The sequence below is a fragment of the Saccopteryx leptura genome, chromosome 5, assembly GCF_036850995.1.
Source record: "Saccopteryx leptura isolate mSacLep1 chromosome 5, mSacLep1_pri_phased_curated, whole genome shotgun sequence".
Lineage (NCBI taxonomy): Eukaryota > Metazoa > Chordata > Mammalia > Chiroptera > Emballonuridae > Saccopteryx > Saccopteryx leptura.
Window position 1 is genome coordinate 148,612,788 of NC_089507.1, and position 19,826 is coordinate 148,632,613.

Consider the following 19,826-nt stretch of genomic DNA (forward strand, 5'->3'; position numbering starts at 1 on the left):
GTCCAAGCTGGTGAGCTTTTTGCTCAAATCAGATGAGCCCACGCTCAAGTTGGCAGCCTCGGGGTCTCGAACCTGGGTCCTCCACATCCCAGTCTGACGCTCTATCCCCTGTGCCACTGCCTGGTCAAGCAAAGCCTGTTTTTAATAATATCTTAGATTATAATCAGAAAATCTGAGTTATTATTTTTTGTGTGTGGCAGAGACAGAGAGTCAGAGAGAGGGACAGACAGGAAGGGAGAGAGATGAGAAACATCAATTCTTCGTTGTGGTTCCTTAGTTGTTCATTGATTGATTTCTCATATGTGCCTTGACTGGGGGCCTACAGCAGACCGAGTGAGCCCTTGCTGAGCAAGCAACCTTGGGCTCAAGCTGGTGTCCTCGGGGTCTTGAGCGTGGGTCCTCCACATCCCAGTCCGATGCTCTATCCACTGTGCCACTGCCTGGTCAGGCTGAGTTTAATTTTTTAAAGAGCAAATAATGTAAGCTCATGACTCTATTTTCATCTTGGAGAACATAAAGTAACATTACTTTCTTTACACAGGTTCCAAAATGTTTCTTAAAGTTCCAGACTACACAGAAATTATTGCCATGGTGCCCATTCCTTCTCCCTTCCTAGTTTACATTTCAGCTTCACACATAAGCCAAATACACTTACGTTTCCGATCATCACCACATGCAACTTCAGCAAGGTACCGGAAGTAATCTCCCTTCATTTTCAGATAGAAGACCTTACTCTCTGGATTAGTTGCGTTGGCTATTAAATACTTATCCAACAATTCCTGAAAGAAATAAGATAAAATTTTAAGTACTAATAAGAGGCTATTATTACAGTAAAAAATTCACAATGATATGCTGTCAATCGTCAATGGTCACAGTAACTACAACATACCACCCTAGACTTAAAGCATGGGCTGAGAGCAGGGGTCAGGTGGTCGCCACTGGTCGAATGCTAGCATGTCAGTTTCTAATGGTAAAGCCGGATTACACCAAACCTCAATTAGAGTCCATTCATCCAGCAAGCATTTCCTCATACATGCTCGGTGCCAGGCACTGTATCTGACTGGAAGGGATGTACAGAAGACATAAAGAACTCATGTTCTAATACAAAAAGAGGTAAGTACCACATTAAATGTACACCAAACAGTAAAAGATAACACGAACAAGGACTCAGGAAGCAGAGGGGCGTATCTGGCTCTGCAGGAGATGGCCACTGGTTAGACAGGCTTTCCTGGAAGGGATGTTTGACTTGTCAGGAAGAACAGCAGGAATGCAGCACTTAGAAAACAGGTATGTGCAACTGTTTTATTTTTTTTATTTTTATTTTTTTAAAAGTAGTTTTGCTACTTTAAGTTCATTAAAGATGGGATCCTATCTTTATTTTTTTTTATTTTTCTTTTTTTTAATTAATTTTTTAGAGAGGAGAGAGAGTGAGAGAGAGAGAGAGAGAAGGGGGAGGGAGGAGCAGAAAGCATCAACTCCCATATGTGCCTTGACCAGGCAAGCCCAGGGTTTTGAACCGGCAACCTCAGCATTTCCAGGTCGACGCTTTATCCACTGCGCCACCACAGGTCAGGCTGTGCAACTGTTTTAGAGAGGCAAACAAAATGTTTAAGACATCAAGTATGAAAAACTTGATGTATAATCACAGAGAAAGTAAGTCATCATGGCTCAGAGCAGGGATATGCAGTGTCCTCTGCAGACCAGTGTTTGTCCAAAACAAGTTAAGTAGAGATGAAGAGCTAGTAGTCTAGCCTGACGTGTGGTGGCTCAGTGGATGGAGTGTTGAACTGGAATGCTGAGGTCGCCATTTTAAAACCCTGGCCTTGCCCAGTCAAAGCATGTATGAGAAGCAACTACTAGAAGTTGATGCTTCCTGCTCCTCTATCTCTTTCTCTCTCAAAAACCAATCAATAAAAAAGTCTTAGCAATTTCACAATTATGTCTCCTGGACATATAGTTTAATGCAGGGGTCTGCATGCGGCCCCCTGAGGCCATTTATCCGGCCCCCACCGCACTTCCAGAAGCGGCACCTCTTTCATTGGTGGTCAGTGAGAGGAGCATAGTTCCCATTGAAATACTGGTCAGTTTGTTGATTTAAATTTACTCGTTCTTTATTTTAAATATTGTATTTGTTCCCATTTTGTTTTTTTACTTTAAAATAAGGTATTTGCAATGTGCACAGGGATTTGTTCATATTTTTTTTATAGTCTGGCCCTCCAACAGTCTGAGGGACAGTGAACTGGCCCCCTGTGTAAAAAGTTTGGGGACCCCTGTTTTAATATATATAAAATATATTTTCTGAATACACGCACATACACATTTTAGAGAGAGGAAAGGAGATACAGAAACATTGTATATGCCCTAACCATTTCATACAAAGAAATGGTTTAGCCCCCATTTCACACAAATAAATGTGCACTTGATCCAATGAGCCTGTGCTTCTCAAATTGAGGTATTTTGTATAAGGTGTACCTGGAAGTATATAAAGTCACAAAATACAAACATGACAGGTATCTTCTGGGACTATCAAATTTACTAGATGCGAAGTAATAAAAATCTTTTTGAGTTGAATTAAAAAATATTACAAAGTAAACAAATTCTCATAGAAAATTGAGGATACTAGTACCCTAACCTCATAGGCTTTTCTGGAAGTAAAAACAATAGCTATAAAAGCCCAGAACAAATCACAGAGGGCTCAGTATATGTCAGCAATGATAGGTCAGCCAAATGTTCCCACCCATCTACTGAGACGCACTGATCTGGGCAAAGTGAAACTAGTGAATACATTTAAGAAGGAACAGATATGAAGATCAGGTTGATGTTTTGGAAAAATAGTTACAGGCCTCATCAGTTAAGGCTAAATAAAAATGCCATATATGATACAAAATGGGAAGTTTGGAGAATAACCCAGTAAAGACTGTTTCAAAGTCATAAATCTACCCTGTTTCCCCGAAAATAGACATCCCCTGAAAATAAGAACTAGTGCATCTTTAGGAGCAAAAATTAATATAAGACACTGTCATACTTTCGGGGAAACGGGGTATAACTAAGTAAAAGGTTGTTTACAGACATGAAAAAATTAGAAAATGTAGTTCTGATTCAAGAACTTTCTTGTTTATATGAATAAAAATGGCCTAAACACAATGATTATATCTGTAAGTTATTTTAAAGAAAATAAACAGAAAAACATTTAAAATGTTTTAAATCCTTAAATTTAAATTTTAAAAAATGTTTAGTTTAGGTTGAAACTAATATACTTTAAAAGGATCCTAAGCTCAGGGAAAGTTAAGCTTACTATTACAGCATTATTACATAACGAAGCCCCAGAAGTTCATACACTATTTAAAAGTAGCAAGCATTAAAATTGTGGCTAAATCTGGGATGCTGCAGGGCCAGAAAAGCAGCACTAGCTGTCCCTCTGGGCTACATCCACTACAGACACCTGGAGGAGATGCTGCCTCCCCGCCTCCATACTCTTTTTTTTTTTTTTAATTTTTTATTTATTCATTTTAGAGAGGAGAGGGAGAGACAGAGAGAGAGAGAGAGAGAGAGGAGAGGCAGAGAGAGAGAAGGGGGGAGGAGCTGGAAGCATCAACTCCCGTATGTGCCTTGACCAGGCAAGCTCAGAGTTTCAAACCGGCGACCTCAGCATTTCCAGGTCGACGCTTTATCCACTGCACCACCACAGGTCAGGCCCGCCTCCATACTCTTAAGTGAAAAAACAAGTGAAAGATAAGACTAATAATTTATTCTGCTCAACATCACCAATACAATTTAAAAATTATTTATTGATTTTAGAGAAAGTGGACGGAGAGAAAAAGACAGACAAAATCATCTATCTGTTTATGTACTTTGACCGGGGATAGAACCGGCAACCTTCTACATATCAGGACGATTCTCTAAACAACCGAATTATCCCACCAGGATTACCAACAACTTTAATAGCTATTAAAACAAACCTAAGAAACTCTTTCCCAAAATCTGAGAAAATCATACTACCTTTTCCCCTCTGATACTATTTTTTATATGTAACGGGACAGTCACAAAAAGTTCACTTGTTTCTAAATCTCAGACTTGTGTCCACCATACTAAGCAACTGTAATGTAAAATAAAGTGCCTCTCTCTCACTTTTCTTGTTCTCCCAGGTGAGTGAAGGAGTTAAGAGGAGATCCCACAAAGGGGCTCTGGAATGGTGACAGTTCTGTTGAAGACATTTTTTTAAAGTCACAAAAAAGCTACCCCGTACCTTTAAGACCTGGTGCTTTGTGACTCAACATGGCAGAAGTGTGGTAGCAGACGCTGAGAAGAGCCTAACCAGAAGAAGGTCTTGAGGTGAAAAGAGAAATGTGCCTCTACCACCAATCCCTCCTGAAGCACAAGCCAGCTGTGGCCCTGCTCACAAGGACCATCTTCTTGCCCAGCACAAGGGCTTTCTGAGGACTCGGAAAACTGCCCAACAGTCACTCAGGAGCTAATTGCAAACTTTAAAAAATGATTAACTTTGATTACTAGTTTTCATAGTGCCATGTGTATGATTTACAGTGTTGACTTTTTTTTTTTACAGGTACAGAGAGAGAGTCAGAGAGAGGGACAGACAGACAGGAACAGAGAGATGAGAAGCATCAATCAGTTTTTCGTTGCGCGTTGCGACACCCCAGTTATTCATTGATTGCCCTCTCATATGTATGTGCCTTGACCACAGGCCCTCAGCAGACCGAATAACCCCTTGCTCGAGCCAGCGACCCTGGGTCCAAGCTGGTGAGCCTTTGCTTAAACCAGATGAGCCCACGCTCATGCTGGCGACCCCAGGGTCTCGAACCTGGGTCCTCGGCATCCCAGTCCAACGCTCTATCCACTGCGCCACCACCCGGTCAGGCTTTTTTTTTTTTTTTTTTTTACAGAGACAGAGTCAGAGAGAGGGATAGATAGGGACAGACAGGAACAAAGAGAGATGAGAAGCATCAATCATCAGTTTTTTTGTTTCGACACCTTTGTTGTTCATTGATTGCTTTCTCTTATGTGCCTTGACAGTGGGCCTTCAGCAGACCGAGTAACCTCTTGCTCGAGTCAGCGACCCTGGGTCCAAGCTGGTGAGCTTTGCTCAAACCAGATGAACCCGTGCTCAAGCTGGTGACCTCTAGGTCTGGAACCTGGGTCCTCCGCATCCCAGTCCGATGCTCTACCCACTGCGCCACCACCTGGTCAGGCCAGTGTTGGCTTTTATAAAGTGACCTGGGCATTACTTCTGGAGTTCTGCCAAGCAGCATGCCTGGTTCTTTGGCAGGTGCCACCAACTCTGTGAAGGAAACAGCAGGCAGAGTAACTGCGACTCTCCATAGGCTAGCAGTAGTAGAGGTCGAGATTTTAGCCCAGTTAAAAGACATAGATTCTGCTTCATGTCTTACTGAAATGATCACAGCTGTATCAGGTATTATCAACACCAGTTATCATTAATGCCAAAGAGAATAAAGACTGAACACTTAAGGTGTATAACCTAGATGTACTTTTTGCTTTTGTTTTTTTAAAGCTATTTTTCATTGTTTTTTGTTTGTTTGTTTTGTTTTGTCTTTTAGAGAGAGAGGAGAGGAGAGGGAGAGAAAAAGTAGAGAAGGAAGCATCAACTTGTAGTAGTTGCTTCTCGCATGTGCCTTGACCGGACAAGCCTGGGTTTTTTTGTTTGTTTGTTTGTTTTTTGTATTTTTCTGAAGCTGGAAACGGGGAGAGACAGTCAGACAGACTCCCGCATGCGCCCGACAGGGATCCACCCGGCACGCCCACCAGGGCGTAGCTATGCTGCGACCAGAGCCACTCTAGCGCCTGAAGCAGAGGCCACAGAGCCATCCCCAGCGCCCGGGCCATCTTTGCTCCAATGGAGCCATGGCCGCGGGAGGGGAAGAGACAGAGAGGAAGGCGCAGCGGAGGGGTGGAGAAGCAAATGGGCGCTTCTCCTGTGTGCCCTGGCCGGGAATCGAACCTGGGTCCTCCGCACGCTAGGCTGACGCTCTACCGCTGAGCCAACTGGCCAGGGCTAAAAAAAAAAACCCTCTGTCTTTAAATGTGAAACAAAACTAGGCTCTGGCCCCAGTGAGATTTGAGTGTCTACCTAACAGTTAACTAACTGCACACAGGACCACAGGGTGCCTCGGGCACGAAGTCCCGCCCACTCAGTGTCGACCCCGCCCTCCCCACTCCTGCTCAGAAAACGGGTAAGTGGAAGGCAGACACACAAGTCCTTGGGAGCACAAACAAACCCCCCCCCCACTATTTTGTTAAACAATTGAAAGAGTTTTTCTTAAGAAGGTATCAAGTGAGCAGTGTCCTAAAGGGTAAAACAGGATTTTGCAAATATGCGAAAACATTCCAAGACAGAGAAGGGCTGTGGCATGTTTTTCATTAACAAAATTATTTTTATTTTTACACTGAATATATTGGGCATTGGGCACATTCACAAAACCCTATGCCTTCTCTCTCAGGGCAACAGCAACACAGTAAAACGTCACTTGCACACTGCACCATGAACCCATCGCCACAAGCAGTCTCCCATCCCCATCCACACAGGGCCTACCTCGCCCCACTCCCGACCCCCGCCACTATGGCCACACTGCTGTTTGTGTCTATGCAGTCACAAAACCCTATGGATGGGACGTCAACCATTTGGCACAGTGCCTGTCACACAGAAGACTCATTTGTCAGATTAACACCAGCCATGATACAGCACTTTTCTTGAATTACTTGTTTTTCGAATTCTTCACTTATCAAAGCAGTAATGTGCAATAATTACCACTCTAACATTTCTAACCAAAAAGCTCCCCCACTCTGTTCTCATAGTTACCTTCCTACAGCAAAGCTTATGTTTGTTCATTTTTAAATAATTACCTCATACTGGTATCTTCAAATCAAATCCAACACTACAGAATTCTTCCTCCATTATTTATATCCAATAGACTGGTTCACATTTAAATGATAGGTAACAAATATACATCACATAAAATTCAAAAGTAAAAAAATCAAGTTGCTCTTCCTTTCCTGGGTCCTTCTTCTCAAGACAACCAATTATTAGTTTCTTGTACATTTCTCCAGATATTTTACACCTTTAAATTTTTTAATTTTATTTATTCATTTTAGAGAGGAGAGAGAAAGGGAGAGAGAGAGGGAGAGAGGGAGACAGAGGAGAGAGAGACAGAGAGAGAAGGTGGGGAGGAGCTGGAAGCATCAACTCCCATATGTGCCTTGACCAGGCAAGCCCAGGGTTTCGAACCGGCGACCTCAGCATTTCCAGGTTGACGCTTTATCCACTGCGCCACTACAGGTCAGGTTATTTTACACCTTTAACATCCATGTATGTTTTCCCTCCCTCATGTTAGCATACTACATACATTGCTCAATACCTTGCTTTTCCTATATAATAATCCTGCTGAATCATTATCATTGTGTCCATATATTATAACTGCTTCATATATATACAAGGTGGAGCAAAAGTAGGTATGCAGTTGTTTGTATAAAAAATAATACAGTAAATAAATAATAATGCAAGAATAAACTGTGTTTCATGTACTCACCACTGTAAACCTACTTTGTCCCATACTGTATAACACAGCACAGTATTTCATTGTATGCACATAAGGCAATTATTTTTATTTTATTTAAAAAATATTTTTACCCTGGCCTGTGGTAGCACCATGGATGGAGGGCTGACCTGCAATGCTGAAGTTGCCGTTTGAAACTGTGGGCCTGCCCGGTCAAGACACATACGACACGCAACCGATGAAAAGCTAACGTGAAACAACTACTTCTTTCTACCCCCCCCCCTCCTCTTACTGTAAAATCAATCAATAAAATCTTAAAAATTTTTTTTTTTAATTTATTGGTTTTTAAGAGTGGAAGGGGGCGAGAGAGAGAAAGAAACATCTGTTTTTGCATGTGTCCTGACCAAGGATTGAACCAGCAACCTTTGCACAACACTCTCACCAACCGAGCTAACCTGCCAAGGCACTAAGGTCATTATTTTAAATAGTCTCCTCTGATGAACATCTAAGTTGCTTCAACTTGTTTTATATTTCCAGCAAAGTACCAGATGTACACTTGATCTGTAGAATAAACTGTTCAACTGTCCTCCGGGACTTAGCTTCCAACTAGCAATGTATGACTGCTCCAATTTCTCAACATCCTTCTGAACACAGAATATTACACTTTTTTCATCTTTCCAGTCTAATTAAGTGAAAATATTTTACTATCTTTTCTTTGACAATCTTCTAACTTTATAAATTACATGTTATAAATGAAGTCAAACATCTGTATGTACTTTTCTGTTAACTGTGTTTTCATCCTTTGCCATTTCCTAATGAATTTTTCCTTACTGGTTTGTAGGAACTCTTTGCATGTTAATGATGTTAGTTCATTTTCCAAATTTATCTCTTGTGAACATTTATTTAAAGACTCTGGCAGTAAAACTGCATTAATATTTCTGTTACCTTAAATCAGATATAGTATTACCAACATTTCTGACAAATATGGGAAGTAGAAGTTAATGTGTCCACTCAATTTTAGAATAAAATACATGAGAAGACTTGTAACTGAATATAAGTCTGAATGTGTACCTAGTGGACAGTCCATCTGACCACATGAAATGGTAACATATTTTATTTTTATATTTTTTATTTATTGATTATAGCCAGAAAGGAAGGTGGTTGGGGGAAGAGAGAGAGAGAGAAATATCAGTCTGTTCCTGTATGTGCCCTCACTGAGGATTGAACCAGCAACCTCTGTGCTTCAGGCCAATGCTCTAGCCAATGGAGCCATCTGGCAAGGGTGGTAACATATTTTAAATGTTACCCGAATAGGCTGTGGCCGGTTGGCTCAGTGGGATGCAGAGGACCCAGGTTCGAGACCCCAAGGTCGCCAGCTTAAGCGCGGGCTCATCTGGTTTGAGCAAAAGTTCACCAGCTTGAACCCAAGGTCACTGGCTCCAGCAAGGGGTTACTGCTGGTTACAGCAAGGGGACTGCCTCCCCGTTTCCAACTTCAGAAAAACACACACACACACACACAAAAAAAAAAAAGAGAAGAGAGAAAAAAAAGTTACCCGAATAGCAGCATATCAGAATACACACACACACACCTCCCTCATTCACACTTAGTATGAAGTACTTAAGAAATCTGTGACTCGCCTGACCTGTGGTGGCAGAGTGGATAGAGCATCGACCTGGAAAACTGAGGTCACCTGTTTGAAATCCTGGGCTTGCAGAGTCAAGGCACATACAACAAACAAGCAATGAGCAACGAAAGCGAAGCAACTACAAGTTGATACTTCTTGCTCCCCACCCCATCAGTAAAATCAATAAATAAAATCCTTTAAAAAGAAAAAGAAAAGAAAGAAATCTGTGACTCATCACCTTAAACTACATTGGTCAGAAACACAACTTGGGTTCTGGCAACAAAGGAACACTGAGCAGACTTTCCCTTCTAAAAACAGTCAAAATGCTCAATAGAAATAGATAAAAAGGAAGAAAACATAGTAGAGCACCAAAGAAAAATATGCAGGTGTTGAAAAATAAAACAAAGAACTAAAAGTGAATGTTTACAACACAATGACAGTGGTGTGAAGGGCAGAGGGGCCCTAGAAAAACTTTGCTCAGTTGGTGAGAGCATCGCCTTGAAATGCCATGGTTGCAGGTTTGACTCCTAGTCAGAGCACTTAAAGAATCAACCAATGAATGCATAATAAGTGAAACAACAAATCAACATTGTCTAAAATCAATTTTTAAAAACCCTACTATGTAAAGACACTTCCACAATGCGAGGCACACAAAGTTCCGCAGGAAAAATGCTAAAACCGCCTTATTAAAAATAACAGAACTACTCCAGGGGCTGATCCACCATAATGAGGACTCAGCAAACCAACAGGTGGCTAGCACCCGAGAACTAAAAAGATGAAAACAGTGTGTAACAAAACATAAGATATGTTGAAAATGACTAAATACATATGCATTTTTTAAAAAGATTTATTTATTGATTTTTAAGAAGAGAAAGAAAGAGAAGGGGTGGAGCATCAACTCGTAGTAGTATGTACTGTATTTGCCTCTCGTAAGTGCCTTGACCTGTCAAGCAGGGGTCTCAAACCAGCAACCTTGACATTCCATATCAACACTTCTTCCATGGCACCACCTCAGGTCAGGCAAAGATTATATACATATTTTAATATTTATGAATTAAACAGATGATGCCCAGGACTAGCTTCAAAATAAAAACGGGGGGGAGGGTATGTGGGGATATAAACAAAGCTATTTATAATGGCTGAAACTGGTTAATGGGTAACATAAGGGCCGTTACTATTTTCTTTATATTTCTGTTAAGTTAAATTTTGGTTATAAAAAGAAAAGCAGGGCGGAGGGGGGGGAGTGGAAGCCAGGGAAAAGAAAATGAGTCAACAAATTAAGAAAAGATAGCTTTCAGGTGTGAGGAGGAGATGGGCTTCTTCTATACAGTAATTTAAAAAACCAGAAAATTAGTAAAACAAAAGGTATGTTTTAAAAAACTGCTTGGAACACACAACAAAGAACAAGATGAAAGAAATGTCGATAAGTCAAAAGATGCAGATAGAAATGGCATTTAAGATAATATGCAATATAAATTCCAGGAGAGAATAAAAAGAACGAGGAAGAGATGGTCTTCACAGATAACGGCTGAGAACAGTAAAAGATGAGACTTTTCATAGTGGAAAAGCATGCTAAATCCATCCAAGGAAGATAAAATAAAAATAAATCCATACCTAGACTATCATGGTAAAACTACATAATGCCAAAGACAAGAAAACTCTTACAAGCTACCAGAAAAATGACACATTACCTGTAAAGAATCAATATGACAGTTGATTTTTCATCAGAAAACAATCAAGTATCTTCAAAGTGCTGAGAATAAAACTTGTCAGCTAGAATTCCATAACCAATCAGAAGTACCATAGAAAAGTGGGTGTGCCTAGTCTAAGGCCATACCACCCTGAACGCGCCTGATCTCATCTGATCTCGGAAGCTAAGCAGGGTCGGGCCTGGTTAGTACTTGAATGGGAGAAAAGTGGGTGTGCCTAATCTGTGGTGGCGCAGTGCATATAGCATCCACCTGGAACACTGAGGTTGTAGGTTTGAAGCCCCGGGCTTGCCTCATCAAGGCATATATGGCCTGACCAGACATTGGCACAGTGGATAGAGCGTCGGACTGGGATCCAGAGGACCCAGGTTCAAGACCCTGAGGTCGCCAGCTTGAGTGCGGGCTCCTCTGGCTTGAGCAAAAAGCTCACCAGCTTGGACCCAAGGTCGCTGACTCAAGCAAGGGGTTACTCGGTCTGCTGAAGGCCCGTGGTCAAGGCACATATGAGAAAGCAATCAATGAACAACTACGGTGTTGCAACGCGCAATGAAAAACTAACAATTGATGCTTCTCATCTCTCTCCGTTCCTGTCTGTCTGTCCCTATCTAATCCCTTTCTTTGACTCTATCTCTGACCCTGTATTAAAAAAAAAAAAAAAAAGCAAATAAGGAAGTTGATGCTTCTTGCTCTCCCCCACCCCTCTCTAAAATAAATAAAATCTTTAAAAAAAAAAGCAGGTGCAAAATAAAGATATTTCTATACAAAAACTGAAGTTCCCACTTCAACCTTTACTGAAAGAAACTTTTTAGAGCAGGAAGGAAGAAGTAATGAAATAGAAGTCACCAGAGTAATTACAGCAACTATATACCAAGCAATGAAAAAATTCCTGGTCATAATCTGCGAAGTTTCCACTCTCCCAAAACTGATGCTGAGTAAGAATATGATGCCTCCTATGTGCAGAGCATGGTGTTTCAAGTTCTTCTATATTAAGTATGGACAAGGGTTGAGTTGTCTATTAATGGATACTGCTTCCCAACCTTTCAGAAGATTATCTAAAATTAAGGATAGTTACATGTTTTAATTTTTCTTTTATTAAATAAGTGTCTGCCTTTAAGGCTATGCTTTCTAAAATCGAACAACTATGATAATCTGCTACTAGGAGAAAATGTTTCATCAAAGATTTCAAATATATTTCAATAGCTCACTATCCATTTTAAGATAACTGCCTGACTCACAAATCTACCCTAAATCTAGTTGGGCAATTTATTTCTACAGCTCTGTAGCTAGGTTAATTCATCTGTAAAACAGAGTAAATAATTCATCTCTAAAATAGACAATCCCTACTTTATGGGGTATAATGAAGATTAAATAAGTTAATACAAATTCCTTAGAACACTGCTTAATATGTAAACCCCAATCACCATGCACACAGAAGTCCTTCTCTTAAACACCAGACCTATTGCACGCGTGCACACACAAACACAACACACACCTCTGAATGCGCCATTGGGACTTTAAACTTATTTGAAAAACATTAGTTTTGCCTTCCTAACACACCCTACTGTTGATTCTACTCCCTCACTCAATTTTGTCTTAGGAAACACACTCTGTGCCCTAGTTAGAAACCTGGGTGCCACCCTAATGCTCCCTTGACCTCACTCCCCTGGCCTCCATACTTAGTCACCCAAATCCCTAGATGTAATTTTCTCCAAGTCAAGACTTTGTTTGGAAAACTCAAATAAGTAAGCACAGAATACTTTGGGAATATACATATACAGCCTCCTTATAACTATAAACCACTGAAGGAGAAGACTTTCTATTGTCTAGACTGGACAATGTTCCAGCTATCTAGGCCCATCAGCACTATTGTCAATGTTTCTCTCCCCATTTCTGACCCTAGCACTGGCTGTCATTCACACCCTGCTGCCTTGACCTCTGTCATGGTATCTGATCTAACTTCACAGTCCCAGTTCTACTTCTATTATTACCCAAGTTAACCATATCATTTCACCTCAACTAAACTGATAACCTACGTGATCGACCAAGTTTTAGAGTTCTTTCTCCAATCTACTTTATGCGCTGTTGCCAATTAACCATAAATTTCATTCTGGAATGTCAATCCTCTGCCCAAAGATCCGGATGGTCTATTAAAAAATAAGCTCAGACCTGACCTGTGGTGGCGCAGTGGATAAAGCGTCGACCTGGAAATGCTGAGGTCGCCGGTTCGAAACCCTAGGCTTGCCTGGTCAAGGCACATATGGGAGTTGATGCTTCCAGCTCCTCCCCCCTGTCTCTCTCTGTCTCTCTCTCTCCTCTCTAAAAAATGAATAAATAAAATAAAAATTAAAAAAAAAATCGAGGAAGATTGGGACTCCCCAACACTGAGCTTAAAAAAAAAAAAAAAAAAGCTCAAAGCCTAGCACTCAGGGTCCCTCAAGCTCAGACTCTAACCTGGAGCTCCCCACTAATGTAAGTGGCAGAGATACCAATCCCCTTGGCTGTAACAACAGCAGAAGAAGCCAGGGGATAAATCCATGTTCCGCAGTGTGCCATAACACAACAGGAGTTGGGAAGCACTGTCTTGATGACTGACACACACCTGATTTCTATTATTACCATTCCTGCAGCAGCAGAAGAGCACAGAGCAACAAAGAGGTATCTCCCGAACACTTAAAGTGGTACACTATTAAAAGAGGGTACTTAGCCTGACCAGGCGGTAGCGCAGTGGACAGAGCGTCGGAATGGGATGCAGAGGACCCGGGTTCAAGACCCCAAAGTCGCCAGCTTGAGTGCGGGCTCATCTGGTTTGAGGAAAAGCTCACCAGATTGGACCCAAGGTCGCTGGCTCCAGCAAGGGGTTACTCAGTCTGCTGAGGGCTCGCGGTCAAGGCACATATGAGAAAGCAATCAATGAACAACTAAGGTGTTGCAACGCGCAATGAAAAACTAACAATTGATGCTTCTCATCTCTCTCCATTCCTGTCTGTCTGTCCCTGTCTATCCCTCTCTCTGACTCACTCTCTGTCTCTGTAATAAATAAATAAATAAATAAATAAAAATAAAAAAAAATTAAAAATAGGCCCATCAACAGTCTTCTGACAATGCGGCACCTATACGGAAGCTGGCCACAGGAGTGGTCGAGTATCCAGTCCTTAGGATCACCCAACTGCTGCCTCTTTGTTTCTGTGATCGCCAATTGAGCATGGCTCTTCCACAAAGTACCACATGAGGGCGCTACCTTGATAAGGAATGTACCTACCTATATAGTTTAAGTTTAAAAAATTTGGCTCTCAAAAGAAATTTCAATCGTTGTACTGTTGATATTTGGCTTTGTTGATTAATGAGTTTGCCAACCACTGGCATAACTCCACAATTTATAATTCTGAAGTGCCCCTTTCAGAATGTCAATAAATTAGATTTGAAGCCCCTATGGCCAAGGAGAGAAACTTGGAACATAAGCGTACACTATTGTTTCTTTTTTTTTTTTTACAGAGGCAGAGATAGACAGGGACAGACAGACAGGAACGAAGAGAGATGAGAAGCATCAATCATCAGTTTCTCGTTGCGAGTTGTGACTTCTTAGTTGTTCATTGATTGCTTTCTCAAACGCGCCTTGACCGTGGGCCTTCAGCAGACCGAGTAACCCCCTGCTGGAGCCAGCGACCTTGGGTCCAAGCTGGTGAGCTCTTTGCTCAAGCCAGATGAGCCCGCGCTCAAGCTGGCGACCTCAGGGTCTCGAACCTGGGTCCTTCCGCATCCCAGTCCGACGCTCTATCCACTGCGCCACCACCTGGTCAGGCTACACTATTGTTTCTGATGCAGCAATCCTGTAAAACAAGTAAACAGTTTGTCCTTATTTTGCTTTGGGGTGGGGGTGAGGCCTGGAAAAGTGTTAATGGGCTTTCATATCTTCAATTTCTACTTATTAGAATTTATACAACTCTGAAGCATTCATGGATATGAATTAACCCTGGGAGAAAGGGTTAATTAATATCATTATTTGTGTAGACTAAAAACCTCCTTTTATAAAGTGTTCAAACTTTTTTTGACATAAAATTCTAAAAATAACAAAAGACGTAAATCCTAACACTGTCTGGAATATTGGTCAAATTAATAAATTAAAATTAATATGAGCATGGCCAGGCAGTGGCGCAGTAGATGAGAGCATCAGACTGGGATGCAGAGGACCCAGGTTCGAAACCCTGAGGTCGCTGGCTTGAGCGTGGGCTCATCTGGTCTGAGCAAAGGGTCACTCACTCTGCTGTAGCCCCCCTGGGTCAAGGCACATATGGGAAAGCAATCAATGAACAACTGAAATGCTGCAACAAAGAATTGATGCTTCTCATCTCTCTTTCTCTTCTTGTCAGTTTGTCCCTCTCTCTGTCCTTCTATGTCACAAAAAAACAAACAAACAAAACCCAAACAAATTAATATGAATGGATCCTGCCGAACTGGTCAGAGACTAAGTATTTCTCAGACACAAGGGGTATGAGCCACTGTAGGTACAGTGAGAGTAAAAAGAAGCCAGAGTTGTCCATGCAACCACGTGGTAAATTCCTTTCATGGGCAAAAGAAAACAAGGGGTAAAAACCAGAGGACAGTCAGGGAAGGCGCAGAAACAAGTGAAAAGAATCCCAGGCTCTCAATAAAAAGAGAAAAGGCTTTATCTTTCTTCCTACCCAAAATATTCCTAAACAACTCCTCCTAACGTAGGATCACTAGCTACCACCATCCCCTAACCCAGGCAAAATGACCACCAATGAGGAGTACTGCCATCAATTCAACTACAATGGTGCTTTTTAGAGCCTAGGATGTGAACACAGTACACCTCCTCTCTTCCCCTAAACAATTAGCACTTGAATCCCAAAACAATAAAAATGCTCTTGTCTAAGAACATTCATCCTGTCTTCCAACTCAGCAATAGAGCTGTTACAAATGCAGTGAAGACATAAAAGAAAGAATTTTAGCCTTGACAAATAATGGAGAGTGTGTGAACCGTAATGTGCTAATATCAAAGAAAATCAGTCTTTGTCTCCTTACTTCACCCCAAGCTGCTAAGCCAATTCCAGATATTGTTAGAAACAAATGTAATGCCCAGTCCTTTGTCTCTGACCTGTCTGCTATATTACCATATCTCAGCAACTGAATAGTGAGCACCATAACAGTAACACAGAAATGTTACACACCTTCTGCTCAAAGATTCCCAACTCTCTAGGCAAGATATAGTTTTGGGAGGACACATTAATACATTTACCAGTGACACTTAAAAAACTTTCTAAATTTGTCAATCTGCATCAAAAACAATTACACATACACAATTGTAACTTACCAACAATGACAGATCAATACTAACAGAAGAACCAAGGTACATACTTCCTTCCCCTTAGACAACTTACAATTTACTAGTATCCAGAAAATACTCAGCCATTGATTTGTGAAGAAAAAGACAAATGACAGTAAGGAAACAAGTTTCTTTCTATTGATTTCATCAAGAGAGGAAGTGGGGAGAGGGGCAGAGAGCAAAGAAAAACATTGAGCTGTTCCTGTATGTGCCCTGATCAGGGATCGAACCAGCAAATTGTGCTTCAGGACGCTATTCTAACCAACCAAGCTATCTAGCCAGGGCAAAAAGTTTTTTATTTTTGTTTGTTTGTTTAAGAAAACAACCACCGTAAGTCAAATCTGTTTGGTCTTAAGTCAGGGGTCCAGAATCTATGGCTCGCGAGCCAGATGTGGCTTTTTTGATGGCTGCATCTGGCTTGCAGACAAATCTTTAATAAAAAAAAATACTAACGTTAAAAATATAAAACATTCTCATGTATTACAATCCATTCATTTCCTACCTCTCATGTTCATGGTTGCAGGTAGCTGGAGCCAATCACAGCTGTCCTCCGGGAAAACACCAAATTTTTATTGGATAATGCATAACGTACACAGGTTGTTATGAGGTCAGGAAGTAAACTTCCCTCTTTTTTTTTTTTAATTTTTATTTATTTTTTACAGAGACAGAGAGTGAGTCAGAGAAAGGAATAGACAGGGACAGACAGACAGAGGAACGGAGAGAGATGAGAAGCATCAATCATTAGTTTTTCATTGCGCATTGCAACACTTTAGTTGTTCATTGATTGCTTTCTCGTATGTGCCTTGACTGTGGGCCTTCAGCAGACCGAGTAACCAACCCCCTTGTTGGAGCCAGCGACCTTGGGTTCAAGCTGGTGGGCTTTTCCTCAAACCAGATGAGCCCGCACTCAAGCTGGCGACCTCGGGGTCTCGAACCCGGGTCCTCCGCATCCCAGTCCGACGCTCTATCCACTGCACCACCGCCTGGTCAGGCAACTTCCCTCCTTTTAATCAAGTAGTCAGCTAGCTAACTGCAGAAACCCTTTTGATGAAGAAGATGGCTAAAAGAAAAAAAGATGAGGAGTATTGTACTTTTCAGCAGGAATGGACAGAGGAATTCGCCTTTGTGGAGAGAGCAGGTTCTGCAGTGTCTAATATGCAATGATAAAATTGCATCGATGAAACGCTCAAATATAAAGCGGCACTTCAACACACACCATACTACATTTGCATCAAAATATCCAGCAGGGGACAGCAGGAAGAAAGCATGTCAAGAGCTACTGTGCAGAACAAAGCTAGTCAGCAGCAACTCCATGTTTGGACCCAACAAGGTGACTGGAATTCGGCTAGCTTTGCTGGTGCTTTAGCAATTGTGAGAAATGGAATGCCATTCACAGATGGGGAGTACGCCAAAACATTCATGCTTGATGTTGCCAATGAACTATTGACAACTTTTCGGATAAAGACAAGATAATCAAATGAATAAAAGACGCCTCCGTTGACAAGAACTGTTCACGATCGTACCATCATGATGGCAAATCAAACTGAGGCAACACAAGTGAAGGACATAAATGCAGCACCATTCTTTTCTCTCGCTTTAGATGAGTCAACAGACATAAGCTATTTATCCCAGTTCAGCGTGATTGCAAGGTATGGTGTTGGCGACACACTACATGAGGAAAGTCTTGCTGTTTTGCCTATGAAAGAGACAACAAGAGGGGAGGATTTATTCGTCTTTCACTGAGTTTGCTAAAGAAAAAAATCTACCGATGGATAAACTTATTTCGGTGTATACTGATGTTGCTCCGTGCATGGTGGGGAAAAACAGAGGATTCATAGCCCTTCTTCGAGAACATGAAGAGACCCATCCTAAATTTTCACTGTATCCTACATCAGGAGGCACTTTGTGCTCAAATGTGTGGCGAGTAGCTTGGTGAGGTGATGTCGCTGGTCATTCCGGTGGTCAACTTTATTGTTGCCTGAGCTTTAAATGATCGCCAGTTTAAAACACTGCTGGATGAAGTTTGGAACAATTATCCTGGTCTGCTTCTGCACAGCAATGTGCATTAACTGTCAAGAGGAAAAGTGCTCAGTGCGAAATCCGGACACTTTTTTTTTTTTGTATTTTTCTGAAGCTGGAAACGGGGAGGCAGTCAGACAGACTCCTGCATGTGCCCGACCGGGGTCCACCCAGCACGCCCACCAGGGGGAGATGCTCTGCCCATCCGGGGGTCTCTCTGTTGCGACCAGAACCACTCTAGCGCCTGAGGCAGAGGCCATGGAGCCATCCCCAACGCCCGGGCCATCTTTGCTCCAATGGAGCCTTGGCTGCAGGAGGGGAAGAGAGAGACAGAGAAGGAGAGGGGGAGGGATGGAGAAGCAGATGGGCGCTTCTCCTGTGTGCCCTGGCCGGGAATCAAACCCGGGACTTAAGCACGCCAGGCCGACTCTCTACCACTGAGCCAACCGGCCAGGGCCTGAAATCCGGACCTTTCTTGAAATGAAAAACGTCGAGCATTCTGAGTTAGCTAACATTGAGTGGATCCTGAAGTTCTACTATCTCATGGACATGACTGAACATCTGAACCAGTTCAATGTGAAAATGCAAGGCGATGGAAATAGTCTTATCCCCTTCAACAAGCAGTGTTTGCATTTGAAAACAAACTGGAACTCTTCATTACCGACATTGAAACTAGTCGTTTACTATAGTTTGAAAAATTGGGAGCATTTAAAGATGCATGCACAGCAAGTGACCCTGCTCAACATCTCGATCTCTAGCAGCTAGCAGGCTTCACATCTAATCTCCTACAGTCATATAAAGCGTGCTTTGGAGAATTTCATGAGCGCACTCATCTTTTTAAGTTCATCACCCATCCACACGAATGTGCAGTGGATAGCGCGGACCTGAGTTACATCCACGGTGTCTCCGTCAGAGATTTTGAACTACAAGCTGCTGACCTGAAGGCCTCAGACATGTGGGTGAATAAGTTCAAGTCACTGAATGAAGATTTGGAAAGACTTGCATGACAGCAAGCAGAGTTGGCGAGCAAACACAAGTGGGGAGAAATGAAAAAACTTCAACCCGCGGACTAGCTGATTGTTAAAACTTGGAACACGCTTCCCGTCACATACCACACACTGCAGCGTGTGAGTATTGCTGTACTGACAATGTTTGGCTTTACGTATGCATGTGAGCAGTCTTTCTCACATCTAAAGAACGTTAAGACCAACCTACAATCATGTTTAACGGATGGAAGTTTCAACACCTGCATGAAGCTTAACCTCACCATGTATCAACCAGACTACAAAGCCATCAGCAAAACCATGCAGCACCAGAAATCACATTAATGGTAAGAAGTACTTTATTCATCATTGGTTAGCAACAGCATAACAACGTTATTAAAAAATATTCAGAGACTTATTGTACTTTAAAAGTGTTGGTCTTACATAAAATGCACACATTTACTTGTATTTAGTGTTAAACATATTGTATAGCTCTCACGGAATTACATTTTAAAATATGTGGCGTTCATGGCTCTCTCAGCCAAAAAGACCCCTGTCTTAAGTAATCCAACTGAACAGACATTCTGATACCTAATAAAAAGGATGTTCTAATAATTAAAA

The 19,826-nt window shown here is 41.8% G+C and overlaps 1 protein-coding gene across 2 annotated transcripts in view; it reads right to left on the bottom strand.

Annotated features, from left to right (window-relative positions):
• The window catches only part of YWHAQ (tyrosine 3-monooxygenase/tryptophan 5-monooxygenase activation protein theta), a 42,279-nt gene that overhangs the window by 8,280 nt on the left and 14,173 nt on the right, over positions 1–19,826 (bottom strand). For both annotated transcript variants that reach the window (XM_066385948.1, XM_066385949.1), the window contains exon 3: positions 656–779. In XM_066385948.1, the coding sequence (XP_066242045.1) occupies positions 656–779 (124 nt within the window). The remainder of the gene's footprint in view (positions 1–655; positions 780–19,826) is intronic.